At 39.7% G+C, this 13,283-nt stretch overlaps 1 protein-coding gene and 1 long non-coding RNA gene across 2 annotated transcripts; one reads left to right on the top strand and one right to left on the bottom strand.

Moving 5' to 3' along the window:
* The first annotated feature begins 458 nt into the window (after nucleotides 1–458).
* Nucleotides 459–12,278, top strand: LOC141809608 (transmembrane protein 235). The gene is made up of 4 exons (XM_074696707.1): nucleotides 459–776; nucleotides 1,924–2,001; nucleotides 2,295–2,432; nucleotides 9,079–12,278. The coding sequence occupies exons 1-4, from the start codon at nucleotides 605–607 to the stop codon at nucleotides 9,321–9,323; spliced, it is 633 nt and encodes a 210-aa protein (XP_074552808.1). The 5' UTR covers nucleotides 459–604; the 3' UTR covers nucleotides 9,324–12,278.
* Nucleotides 8,399–12,949, bottom strand: LOC141809609 (uncharacterized). Its single transcript, XR_012600007.1, has 3 exons — nucleotides 12,816–12,949; nucleotides 10,668–10,743; nucleotides 8,399–8,463 (listed from the first exon to the last, which is right to left on the bottom strand). It is a non-coding gene; the product is annotated as an uncharacterized LOC141809609 (long non-coding RNA).
* Between the last annotated feature and the right edge of the window lie 334 nt (nucleotides 12,950–13,283).

A 13,283-nucleotide genomic window follows, 5' to 3' on the forward strand; every position in this document is an offset into this window, starting at 1 on the left:
AGACTCAAGCAGACACTCAATAAACTCCTGCTTTTACCTCAAATCTAGGGACTTATTCCTATTATATTCTCTTATTCTCATTTACCTTGACTTTTGATACAAAAGCCCTAAAAAAGCCCCCCCCCCCCCCCCCCCCCACACACACACACACACACACACACACACACACACACACCCACACCCACACACACACACACACACACACACACACACACACACACACACACACACACACACACACACACACACACACACACACACACACACACACAAACACACACACACACACACATACACATTCACAAAAGAAAATTTGTGCAATCAAAATAAACAATTAATTTCAGTGCAAGTACTGCCTCTGATAAGGCAAATAGTCAATCAGTAGCAGATTGCAGGGGATGGCCACCCTTGGCCACTCGCTGGCTCCGCCCCTGCCTGCAGTTTCTGCACGTCGGGAGCATGTGGAGCCAGCATTCAAAAGGGATGGATCCATCTGGAGAGCTTTTACGCATCGCATCTCTTGGAGCGTTACAGAGAACAGTGCGATCACACAATAAAAACTTCAGAGAATACCACTAAGGTGACTTGTGGACTATTGCCTACAATGAGGTACGGATTGGTGGTCCTCGCTGCTGGGTTTACAGGTTTGCTCAGTTTCAGCCTCCTCGCCCTGGCTATTGGGACTGATTACTGGTATATCATCGATGTGAACCAAGACAACCACACAGGTCCCGACGACCTGAGTTCACATTCTGGACTATGGAAAATTATTGAAGGTATTTGAATTCAACTCTATATGATGTGTTTCAGATTATAGTTTGCCAAAGCTTTTCTTTCAGATTCTCAGGTAGCATTTCACGAGGGAGGTGCTATAAATAAGAACGCAGTTCTTTTTTGTTTTTGTTTTTTTTAATAACAACTTTTGCGCTGCCTGTCACAGGAAATCGTTCAGGATTCTTCTTCATTGAACAGCAGTCACGGTGCGTTCAAGGTTCTGAATTCTGGCGTATCAATATTTTGACTTGAATTGTGAAAATTGATCGTATTTGATGTTGACAAACGAGGGAAATCAATGAGACCAACTTGATGCCACATGAGTGCAGTTGCGTCTGTGCATTTTCATTGATTATAGGATTCTGCATGCTGTTACCGCGTATAGCGCTCCCCAGCTGAAGCCTTGGTTTACATCTTATCACTCTGCTCAGAGAGCGAAGCATTTCATGAACTTATAGGGGGTGCAATGATTCTCAGTTGTGCGGTACGGAAAAGGTGAGCCAGGCGCCATCAACTTGGAGAAAAAAAGACAGTGCCTAAAATTATCAGGTCTTTCATTACTTTGACTTTAAGATTCACTTTAAATATTTCCAAAGAAATGATATTAAAAATAGATATGTTTATCCGAACCCCCTCCCCCTGATTAAAATCTCCAGCAGCCCCTGGTCACCCCTGCTAGCAGCTGCAGGTGAGCAGGCGGTAGGTAGGTTGCAGATATGTTACTTTTTTCTGTCTTTATTTATTTTACCTCACAGCTGCAACAAAATATGCTTGATGGGTGCATAGCTTGATCCTATTCGACGCTGTTGGAATGCACAGTTGAATGCCAAGTAATTAGCCTACATAATGCTCATGCAGAGCTCACACCTGTGACATATCAGCAAAGACATTTGCAACAGAAGTCTAATTCACATCAGGAAATGTGTGAAACTGAGTAGTCATAAACGGCTTTGAAATAGAACAAAAGGAATAGAATAACAAAAAGTGTTTGTGTGTGTGTGTGTGTGCGTGTGTGTGTGTGTGTGTGTGTGTGTGTGTGTGTGTGTGTGTGTGTGTGTGTGTGTGTGTGTGTTATTGTAATGCAGTTGCAGTCTCACAGGTCTGTTCTTATGTCCTGTCATGACTAACCTTTTCACTTGACATTTTCAGGAGCAAACAGAAGCTCAGTCATCCCTTCTTTTACAGCGGATATGTCCAGCTTGACAGAGACAGAAAAGCAGCTACTTGGTAAGTGGTTTCATTTCAAAAGAGTTGATAAAAAAGTGGAATACAACAATAAGCTGCGTGCTAAAAGCTAAATATCCCACAAAGTTGTTTGACAGAGGAAAAAAAAAAATACAATGGCACCCCGGAGAGCTGAAATCATCCTGAAATTCCCAGCTGTTTTTCAAATGGGTCCTCTCAGCAGTGACCTAACAATTCAGCTGTATATGAATAACAAGAAAACCCTGCATGGTGCTTCAAAAATCTTTCAGCTCAGTAATCATTGTGCGCTTTTATGTGAATTTGTGTGTCCCTAGGCTTGCACAAGGTAGTGGTCATCATGCTGCCCCTCAGCCTGGTGCTGCTTGTGTTTGGATGGATCTTTGGACTGGTCAGCTCGCTGGCCTGCAGCCCCAGCTTGCTGATTGGATCAGCATCATACTTTCTCTTTTGCAGTAAGTCTGTGATATACTGTCCTTTATTTTTGCCTGTAGCAATTACAGTATGTGTGCTTGGGTGGATGCTTGACTGAAGAGTCCTCCACTTGTCAGTTTGCAGAAAGAGTGTGTGGGTTGCTCATTGTATGCGTACTGTTACCCTTGAGTTTGTGTGGTAGCTTGATAAAGAAATGTTTTATCTACTATTTCATTAAAACCCTGATTCACTCAAGACTTATCCACATGCATATCTATTTCAGCATTTTTTTCTCTTTTTTTTCCTGAGAAAAGACTGAAAGTAATAACAACAAGGACTAAATATTGCTTTAAAAAAGGTTATACTGGTAGGTTGTTAAAGATTCTGTGACCATTTCTTGAGTTGTATAAGGCAGTGTTTTTCAACTACCGTGCCACGGCACACTAGTGTGCCGTGAGATACTGCAAGGTGTGCCGTGGGAAATAATCCAGTTTCATTTAATTTTTCTAAAAACACTAACATGCTACTGTCAAGCTGCTTTAAAGGTAATCTTCCACATTAGTAGGTGGCAGCAGGTAACTAATTGCCTTAATGCTCAACTTTAGTGATGCATGAGACATGTAGCCTTGACATTAATGGAGAAATTTTTGAAAAGAAATAGTCCAAACTCCGAACGAGGCCTGTGACAAAATTCAGACCCTGATGAAGGCTCCATTATAGGAGGTAATCAAGGAAAGCAAAGATGGTGAACTCAAGGCTGTACAGCAAAAGCTGTCTTTCATTCGGATTTACTTTTACCAGGATGGAATGGCACTGACTCTAGTTGCTTGGTGCGTGGCAAAAAGCTATCCAGCAATGCCATGGTCCCAAGTGAGCGTATACGCCATTTCCAAATGAACCACCCAATGCTTCAAATCAAGAAGGTGGACAATTTTGGTAGCCTGTGTGAAAACATGGTGAAACAGCCAAATTTTGTGGGATAACCACAAAGGACCAAGGCCTCAAAGCTAGCCACCATGTTGCTAAACTTGTTGCTGAATCAAAAATGTTGCACACTGTAACAGAGTCATTGTTACCACCTGCCTGCAAAGCTGTGTTGTGTTCATCTAAACAGGTCCAAGTTTTGCAATGCGTGAGTGTAAGAGACTATACTGTTGTTAGGCTACAGAGTGTTTTTTTATGTATATATGTATATTTTTGATTGGTGGTGTGCCATGGGACTTTTTCAGCGTTAAAAATGTGCTTTGGCTCAAAAAAGGTTTAAAAACACTGGTATGGGGTAATGATTTCTCTGCTCACACCATAATGAGACTAAATGGATGAGGATTTATTCGTAATACAATAGGATATCAGCTTTAAACTATAATCACCATGCTGTTGAAGATTTCTTTGTCTTTAACCAACCTTGTTTTTTCAACGTCCATTCAATCAGCAGTGCATAATGCATTCAAGATGCAATTACAATTACACAGTGAGAGATGCTCTGACGAGGATGTCCTCGTGCAAATTATTTCTTTTAAAGAAACTGCACGTAGCCTCAGGGTATTTCTGAATGTAAAGAGAGAATAAGTGTTCTGGTGATATTTTCTTACCCTACAGCTGTTTTTGCTGAAAGTAAAGATGTTTCACAACAAACGTGATCTTCTGAAAAGCATTTATAGGTATGTTGTCAGAGTAACAGCATTGATCATGTGGAGTGACTATCAGTCAAGGCTGTGTTGCAGGAAAATCTAAAAAGAGCTTGTTCTTGATTTGCCACCAGTAGTGGTAGACAAAGTACTCATCTTAATCAAATCTGTAAACCACACAAAATATCCACCCTGTATCTTTCCATATCTGTGAGAAATGATGGAAATCCCTTAAAGATGGTTCACATTTTGTCTATTTGACATATTTGCATCCTAAATGTGTGGACGGTGACTATGATTTTGTGTCCATTTGCATTTTGGAAAAGAAAAACACCAAGGGCTGACTACAAAGCCAGTGTTTCGCCTAACATTTTACCTGGGGGTAAAAGGAAAACTCCTGAAAAAGAGTAGCCAAGATTGAATTAATTAGGCCATATTTTACAAAACAACTTTTCACCCCAAAACGCAGAGAATAAAAACCTGCATTTACACAGAAACGCTAAGAGACTGAAAACACTGTAGTAAGCATGCCAGGCCTGTAGTTGGCGCTATGACTGTCTTGTCCAGAAGCTGCTTTTGAAAGATCCCCTCTAAAGTAGAGTTGGACCGATCATCTGCTGTATTGGTGAATGCTAATCGCAGGAATGGAGCAACAGGTGCACATTTTGTTGAAAGACAGTCAGCAGATTGAGTAGCACAAGCACAACATGGTAGTCTGTGACGATCGCAACAACGTTACTGTTGTACTGTTATTTGTGCTTGCATGAAGGGGACGCATGACGACACTAAAATCTCCAGCTTGCTGTTGACATGGCAGTAGTGGCTGGGGCGTTTCAGAAAAGCTACACTCTGGAGGCTGTTTTCAAAAGCGTGCATTTTAGGTTAAAAGGGGCTGAGACGCAACAATACAAGCTAACCTAAAACACAAACCTTTGAAAACAGCCTCCAGAGTGGATCTTTTCTAAAACGCTACCGCCACAGTAGCCTTGTCAGAGTTTTTAATGGAAACGCTGACATCACCCTCCCCTACATGCATGTACAGCATTACAACAGTACCGTTGTGACCATTTTCGCAGACTACCATGTTGTGGTTGTGCTGCTGAATCCGCTGACTGTCCGTCAACAAAATGTGTATCTGTTGTACCACTTCTACACTTAGCATTCGTCAATATGCTGGATCATCGGCCTAACTCTGCTTCGGTGGAGATCTACCAATGCCGTTTCTTGATAAAGAAAATAATAGCGTCAACTACGTTCTTCTGCGTTTTCAGTCCCTTAGCGTTTCTAAGTAAAGGCAGATTTATTTCTCTGTATTTTTGCGTTTTAAGTTGAAACACTGTCATGTTAACAGGGTCTCAGTTTTCTCAGCTAATCGTACGATCACAGTATTGTGGGCTGACAGAGTGTCAGATGTGTTTGCAGTGTTACTAATGTTGGACATCAGATTCACCTTATCCAAACAATGTTGGATTATTTTCAGAGGAACCAATGAATTTAAATCAAAATTGAAATGCAAGTCAACTACACACCATGCTTTTAGAGGCTGCTCTGTGTGTAAATCCCTGTGTGAAAAAGCTTATTGTGGATTATGATAATCATTAGGTGCATGGAATTCATTAAAACAGTCTATTTACATCAAATGCACTGAATCCATGAGACAGGTGATTCAACCATAGGGCTGCACGATTATCGCAATCGCAATCGCAATCGCAATCGCAATCGCAATGTCAGCACACGCAATTACGTAATCGCAAAAGAGGATATCGCAATCGCAATCGCAATGTCAGCACATGCAATTCAGATTTTTCTCCATGATAACCAAGCAAGCCTGTAGACTCATCATGACACAACTTTTTTTATTAAATCGCAAGCACAATCGCAATCGCAATATTGTCCACCTAATCGCAAATCGCACCTTTTCCCCAAATCGTGCAGCTCTATTCAACCAGGTCATAATCCTTATCTGTGGGCTTCGTGAGTGGAATCATTTGTTGGGGCTTTTCTAACTGATGGAAAACAATCTGACTTTATTTTGTTTAGTTTATTCATGTCTGGCTCTTTGTCAATACTTAAAACTGACACCATGAAGGGTAAGAGCTTATTAGTGTCAGCATCAGAGTTTACAGTCCATGAGTTTGCATGATAGCTGGCAGGAGAAAAATATTTTCCCTCACAAGGACGCCACAAAAACTCAATGCCAGCTGTAGCTATGGTGCTTGTCCAAGTAGAGTATAGAATAGTCCATGAACCAGATCAACAGCCCTGCAAGTGGAGATTGCTATAGCTCAAACGCATCAAATAATAAGCATTACAGGCCTACATAATATGAGCACTGATGAAAACCAGTTGATATATAACAGACCGTCATAGTGTGATTTAATATCAGTGTATTTAAAATATTAATGATTGTTGCTGCTGCCAAGTCAGTCCCAAACAAAACAATTTGCAGTTTGCAATTTGTGATTTACCTCTTATAAATTCACTAAAGCGCTGGCAGCAAAAGGTCAAGGCAAAACTTGTACTTGTTTGGTTGCACACATGCAGCTCAACCCAAATATTTCAGGGGGTTTCAGGAGTTTTGAGTAAATGTGTAAATGAAGAGTCTGACTGTGGTTGCATGACTGTTACTCGTGTAGTTTTTAGCTGATGAATGTATAGGCTTATGATGCACTCATTCATTTTCCTCTTGGAATAAAATCCAATAACATATCCTTAAGCTTGTGATTATGATCCTACACTAGCATGAGCATTTGGCTAAAAGCCCAACTTTACCAGTGCCGTATCTCAATCCTGGCATGGTAAACAAAACCTAGCCTCTGTTATGCTTTACTGAAATGTTCTTAAGTATATAAGAGAGAATGCCAAGTGGTCTATTAAAGCAAAGATGTATGATAATTCTGTCTCACAGAATAAGAGCGCAACTATAACACCATCTATCACACTTTTTGAAGGCAGTTGAAAGCACCCTTTAAATTTTAAAGTAATGAGGCTGTGTCCAATTCCTACAATGACAGTTCAGCTGCAGCACAGGAAACAGAAAGATTGCCTTTCTATCTCAACACTGCAAGATCAGCTGTTGGACAATCTCAAAAAACACAATACTCAAAGAATGCAATCGAATCAGTACAAAATCAGAGGCAATGGGCTTGAATCTTGGTTTTGGTTGAGATTGAGGGCGAATGCATGAATCTGTCATAGCTCAGAACAGTCTTATTATATACCTTGGCTTCGCTGCCAGCAGGGTCGGCCTTTCCTGTCACACTGAAGAGACAGCTAATTTCATGCTTTGCACAAAATGTCCTAGCCACATCTTGACAACAATGGACCTGCATGCACAGACATCTGCCTCTTTGAAAACCAACTTTAATGTAAACAGTAATGCAGTTTACGACTTAACATCCATTTCTGAGCTTTGTACTAGAATTTTTTTAACCAACGACATGTTTAACATTAAACTCAATGGCCATAATATCCTTCATAAAATTCCAGTCTAATTACTTTCTGAGCTTCTGATGAATCGGCCTCTTTTGTCAGGCCTAGTAAGAGACGGATTCATCCTGAACTGTTTTTGCTTCTTGCCTGGCTTTGACTCTGTGATTCAAGGTTGTTATAAAAAATAACCATCCACCGATGAATTACTATAATTTGTAATACTTTTCTTCAAGTGACACACCGTGTTTATGAGTACTTGTTCAAACCAAGCTGGCTCCACTTATCACTGTAGTCAAAGTCTGTGAAATTGATTGCCAGACTTGCAAGGCAGGGAGGTCTGCAAGGGAAGATAATTTCCAAATTAATGCATTATTACCTTAAGAGTGAAAGAGTGAGTGATACATCTTTTTGACAAAAGTGACTAATTGGAAGTACTATGAGGAATTTCTTTTTGGGTCTAGTGATCTCCTTTTGTGGAAGTGGTAGTGTCTATCTGTAATGAAGTCTTCATTATCTATGAGATTCATCACCCAGTGTTGAAAAGATGTTTACTGTTTAGTATTACTCATAGTCTGTTGCTCTAAGATGTGGGATGTTAGTGAATCCTGATTATGTCCTTCCTAGCGATGCACAGATATTGATCCTGGTATCAGGTATCAGTGCCCCTCAAAGCTAGCCAAGAGCGAAAGTAAATATCTTGGCTATTTGATTTAAAATGTTCCCTCTGATGCACTTTCTTTGATTTTTGCTCCATTACCAGTCTACAGGGCAAAAAGTTTACAATTAAACAGAACTTGTGAACATTCTGAAGCTTTGTTTTTCTGGTAAACATTTCAATATTTTATTGTTTCAAAACATTTTTACTTCAGTTTCCATACACTCAATTTTTGCCTTTTACCCAAAACATTGCCCGTCATATCCCACAGAAAAGTTGGATTGTTGCTTACCTACTCACTCTGGAACTTTGCCAGCCGGCATGGTGTTGTCATAGGCATGGATGGACCACAGCTACCTGAAAATTTAGAAATAACCAATTTTGGTGCTGATAAATTCATTTTAAATTTTGGACATTATTAACAGGCAAACATACAAATGTAAGACTTTTCAAGACCAATTTCAAAGTTCTTACTGTGTCCTTTTTTATCAAAGACAAGTGGTAGAGTTTCTCCATCTAAAACAATAATCCAAAACATAAAATAGGTCTATTTATTGTAATCCTGCCCCAGCACAGGGCATTAATTCAAAACATGTTTCACTTCCTCTGCTAAATCTTGCTTCCACGCTTTTCAGCAGAGTTTCAAACATTGTGATATCCATGTGAGTGACAATTTAATGACTTTTACAGGAAATCTGAACACAGGCATCATTGTCTGTTACATAAAGAAAAATGCACCACTTGTGTAGATGATCTCATTTGACTGAAGATGAAAGGCATCAGAAAAGGAATGATTTCAAAATTATTTCATTAGAAACTCCTCAGAAGCCTTTTAGCCAGACTACAGGACTGTAGAGAGGTCATTCCAACTCCTCAAGTTGAAACTATCCCCATGCTGAAGTACTAAGCAATAAAAAAAGGAGATTTCTTTATTTTATTGATGACATCTGTTTGGTTTCTGTGCCTTGTCAGGTTTATTTACCCTCACTGGAATGAGCATCTACATCAAATACTCCAACCAGGCGATGGATGAGTTCCAGCGAGTTGTGCCCCCGGAGAGCCTCGCCAATGTGAAAGTCTCCTTTGGGTGGTCTTTTGCCTCAGCTTGGCTTTCCTACAGCCTAGAAGTGGCCACTGGTCTGCTGCTCATGTTGGCTGCCAGAATCATCCAGATGAAGGGACACTACGACTTGGGCGTAACTGTTGCCATGTTATAGACTGATAACACTCAATGCTAAAGTGACACGTGGCGCCCGAGATGGATTATATTTCATTGCTTTTGTTGCCTAGTAATGTTTTTTTTTGACAACCAGGCTGGTCAGGTGTCAAGAGAAGAGAATGTGTGCAAGAAGAATCACAAGCGTTACTGCCACAGCACATATTGAAAAAAAAAAGGGAAGCTATCTAAGGTGCTGTTATTTTTTTATTCTTCTGCTGGTTTGCTATGACCTCTGCTACCTTTTTTCCTCTAGGTATACTTTTCTCTCTGTTGTCCTTGTCTGCAATGATAAATGAGGCTGCACAAATAGTAGCAGCTCGCTGTGAGTGTGTTTATGGTGGAACTTAACTATGTTCATTTTTTGAGTCTAAAAGTTATTCAGTACTTCTGCCTTGTTGTTGTCCAAACACTGTACATGTATGTTTACGGATACAATCCTGTCAGTGACTTGATCCCATTTTAGGCTTTAGGCTGTGAGATGTCTTGACAGATGTGTGTGATGTCTAGAGATAACTTTGTCTATGAATCAAATGTAAATAAGAAGGTATAAAATGTTAAGTTGTATGGGATTGTTTCCTTTATGATGTGTGCTAGATGAGACTCTTAGACTCTTGTCTTGAGGAGGACTTCTGTTCTTCTACATCCAGATTGTAAGCTATTTTTAAATGTGGTTTATATCAGTGGTTCAGGGTGCATCATTCAGGTGGAAACACTGCTGATCCTGCAGAGAGCTAAATGAGCCAACCAGAGCTGGTTTGGTTCCTGGTATTAAAGTAGCTGTTTCATTGTTGATATACTATGTGCCAGAGAAAATGGCATTTTGCTGCTTTCAGACACATTTTGGTCCATGCAAATGCTGGCTGTTGTGTACTGTAATACTAAATGTTAGTTTATTCCTGTTCCTGTCCTTATGGTAGATGCTTAAATCATGGAAACAGGGCTGGGGGAAAGTGCACTCTGGGGGTTCTTGCAAGCTTTATCAGCAGTACAGAATACGTGCATGAGTTACTGCCTGCTTTGCAGTAGTCATAGGCTTAATGCTGTAATATCTTGTCTGTCCTTTTCCATGTGAAGAAATAAGACATCTGCATCCATGAGGTAAAACTGAACATAAAAGTTTGCGATTGTTAAAAACCCAAGTGTAACATTGCAAAAAAGACAGGGAAAACACAGTGTTTGGGAAAATGACCAAATGCCTTAAAAGACTGTAAAGTTCCATAGTTAATAAATAAAAACTCTTCACTCTAATGCATTTCAGCATGTAGCCTTCTTCAGGAAGTTTAACACAAATATGGTTCATCAGAACCCCAGTGTCTGAAATTCAGATCACTCCATCCCTTACCTTTCATGTAAGATGCAGTCACCACACCAAGGGACAGTTTCCAAAGAAGTAAATACAAATGTGAGCCGTGGGCAGCCTGTCAAGATAAAGGGCACATAGAAAAATAAAAAATAAGATTACTGACCTTAGTGCCAAGTATTAAAAAATAAACTGGTTCATCTCAAGAAATAAGAAAACAATTGAAAAATAATTGATTTCAATAGGTAAATAAAAAATGTGGAACTCATAGATTCAGAATCAAGCATTTATTTTGATAATTATATTTATGGTTTAAAATACATGCATACCCAAAATTCAGTATATCATAAAATTGGAATGTAAAAAGTTCTGTATTGTAAACTGATATTGTCACACCCAGAAAAGGTTTTCTGAGTCATTAAATGGTCTCTTAGTCTGGTTCAGTAGGCTTCACTATCATGGGTAGACTGCTGAACTGACAGCCAATGAGGTTAAAGTTGTTGCTAAAGAAGTGAACTGTGCTCCAGCACAGCATGCTTGGGGTCACACTTGCCAAACCAACTTGGCTAAAGGGTTGAATAGAAAATAGAAAAGAAAAAGATGCACAAGCATCAGGGCTTTGAGCTTTGAGCATAGCTTTGAAAAGATTGAGTGGACTGTGGCTGAGGAATTTGGCTATACCTCTTACATTCCTCTTGCCAAGCCACATTTCAATCAGAGATGTCAGAAGCCCAGGTAAGATAAAAAGACAATTGCTCAATGGGCCTAAGTCCTCATTACAAATGAAAGTAATTCTTGCATTACATGGAGGAAGAGTGGAAAGAGACAGAATTTGAGTTGCTATAAAGTCCAGTATGAAGTTCAGTCAGTGGTTTGAGGGGGGCATATAATCAAAAGTTGGTGCAGTCGTTAACCAGGACATTTTAAAGCACTTCATACTTCCCTCTGCTAACAAGTTTTATAAAGATGCAGATTTCATTTTCCATCAAACTGACTGGGCATAAACCGCATAGAGTCTATGGAGTATTTCCAATAGAATATAACCTAGACACACGGAAAAGCTGAAGGCTGCTATCATAGCGAACTGGGTTTTTATAACACTTCAGCAATGCCACAGGCTTATTGTCTCCATGCTTTGACGCAGTAATTTATGCTAAAGAAGCCCCAAACAAGAACTGAGTGTGTTAAAATTAGCATACTGATCAGAAGGCCAACATTTCTGTATAATGATTCTTTTTTTAATTAGATCTTACAATATTCAATTTATTTGAGATACTGAATTTTGGGTTTTCATTAGCTGTAGGCAATAATCTTCTCAATTAAAAGAACAATGTGCTTGAATTAGTTCATTCTGTGTGTACTGAATCTGTTGTGTTCTGAGAAAATTATGAGTTTCACTGTTTAAATTGAGCTACTGGAATAAATGAACTTTTCATAATCTGTTGAGTTGCACCTGTATCTACAAATTTACAATTCAAATTTACAATGCTAGTTTGTAAACATCCATCAGTAATATGCCACAGCTCACATGAAATGAGTCAGAGCTAAATCCTTATCAAGGCTAAAGTGGCAAGTTGCTCTTAAAGTGAGAGTGTGCTGGATTCTTCTAAAAAAAATAGAAACTATCAACTTTACAGGAATCTCAATCGTCCCTTCCTGGCCTCTATAGAGTGTTTTAACTCTGGTATTGGAGGCACTCTCACAACAGAACGGAATTAAGTTCACTGGTATATAGAATTATTGTTGCACAAAATGGTAAATTATTGCTGCTTTTTGCTGCACTAATCAGTCAGACTGAGAAAATAACACTTCATATGCTCTTGACTACCAAAAATTATAGCAAACTGGGGTGAGAATTGCAAACAATTGTCCAAAGTATGGAGAACATTGTGGCTAGCTAAGCTCCACCAGGATTTCCAAGGCAATAATCTGTCATTTATCTCAACATCCTAGTCTATTCACAGTAATTCCTGTCTGGTAAGCCATGGTCTCTGTCCATAGCATCTTAAAATCACACTTAAGTGAAATGATAGAGTATAATTTTGATTAGGAGGTAATTCACAGCAGAAATAGTTCCTAAGTACAACTCAGGTCTTTCAGAAGGCTTTTTTAAACCCACAGGAACATGTATTCGTACTGTGGAGCCCCTCTCCCAAGAGAAGATTTGCAGCAACATCTATGTTTTTGTACCTGTAGAGGTAGACGATGGTAAAGATGTTAACTTCTCGTATGGGTCTCTCCCGCTTATAAGGCATAACTTTTCAAATATATCTCTCTATTTCTTGCTGACGAAGCCTTCAGGATGGATTTTAGTTTACTCCGTGCGTTATTCCGCATTTGTTGGCGGATAAGACATCTCAAACCCACATTTTACCGCGCACTTCTATCTCCGTCCCATCACTCATTCATTCATGTTTACGCTCGTGTAACGGCAATGCGGTCGCACATCCGGGCAACTTTCGAAATAGTGACGTCAGCCAATCACAGCGCGCCCAGTTCGTGAGTGACTTTGCGTGTTCAGTAGCGCGTGGGAAGAAGCTATCCCGAGCGGCTGTGATGGTGGATGTAGCAGAATCAAGGAAAACAACAAAAGTGAAACGAAACACCTAAAAGAAAGCTTTTAACAAAACGAGGGTGAAGCTTGGCTCAACTTTCACT

The sequence above is a fragment of the Halichoeres trimaculatus genome, unplaced genomic scaffold, assembly GCF_033239565.1.
Source record: "Halichoeres trimaculatus isolate MK-OKI-2021-1 unplaced genomic scaffold, fHalTri1.1 fHalTri1_scaffold_20, whole genome shotgun sequence".
In the NCBI taxonomy this organism is placed as follows: Eukaryota; Metazoa; Chordata; class Actinopteri; order Labriformes; family Labridae; genus Halichoeres; species Halichoeres trimaculatus.

Bases quoted from the DNA above. Each gene is read 5' to 3' on its own strand.
- LOC141809608 (XM_074696707.1), top strand. From the start codon at position 605: ATGAGGTACGGATTGGTGGTCCTCGCTGCTGGGTTTACAGGTTTGCTC. The intron at 777-1,923 runs GTATTTGAATTC...TGACATTTTCAG, and splicing joins ACTATGGAAAATTATTGAAG to GAGCAAACAGAAGCTCAGTC. The intron at 2,002-2,294 runs GTAAGTGGTTTC...GTGTGTCCCTAG, and splicing joins GACAGAAAAGCAGCTACTTG to GCTTGCACAAGGTAGTGGTC.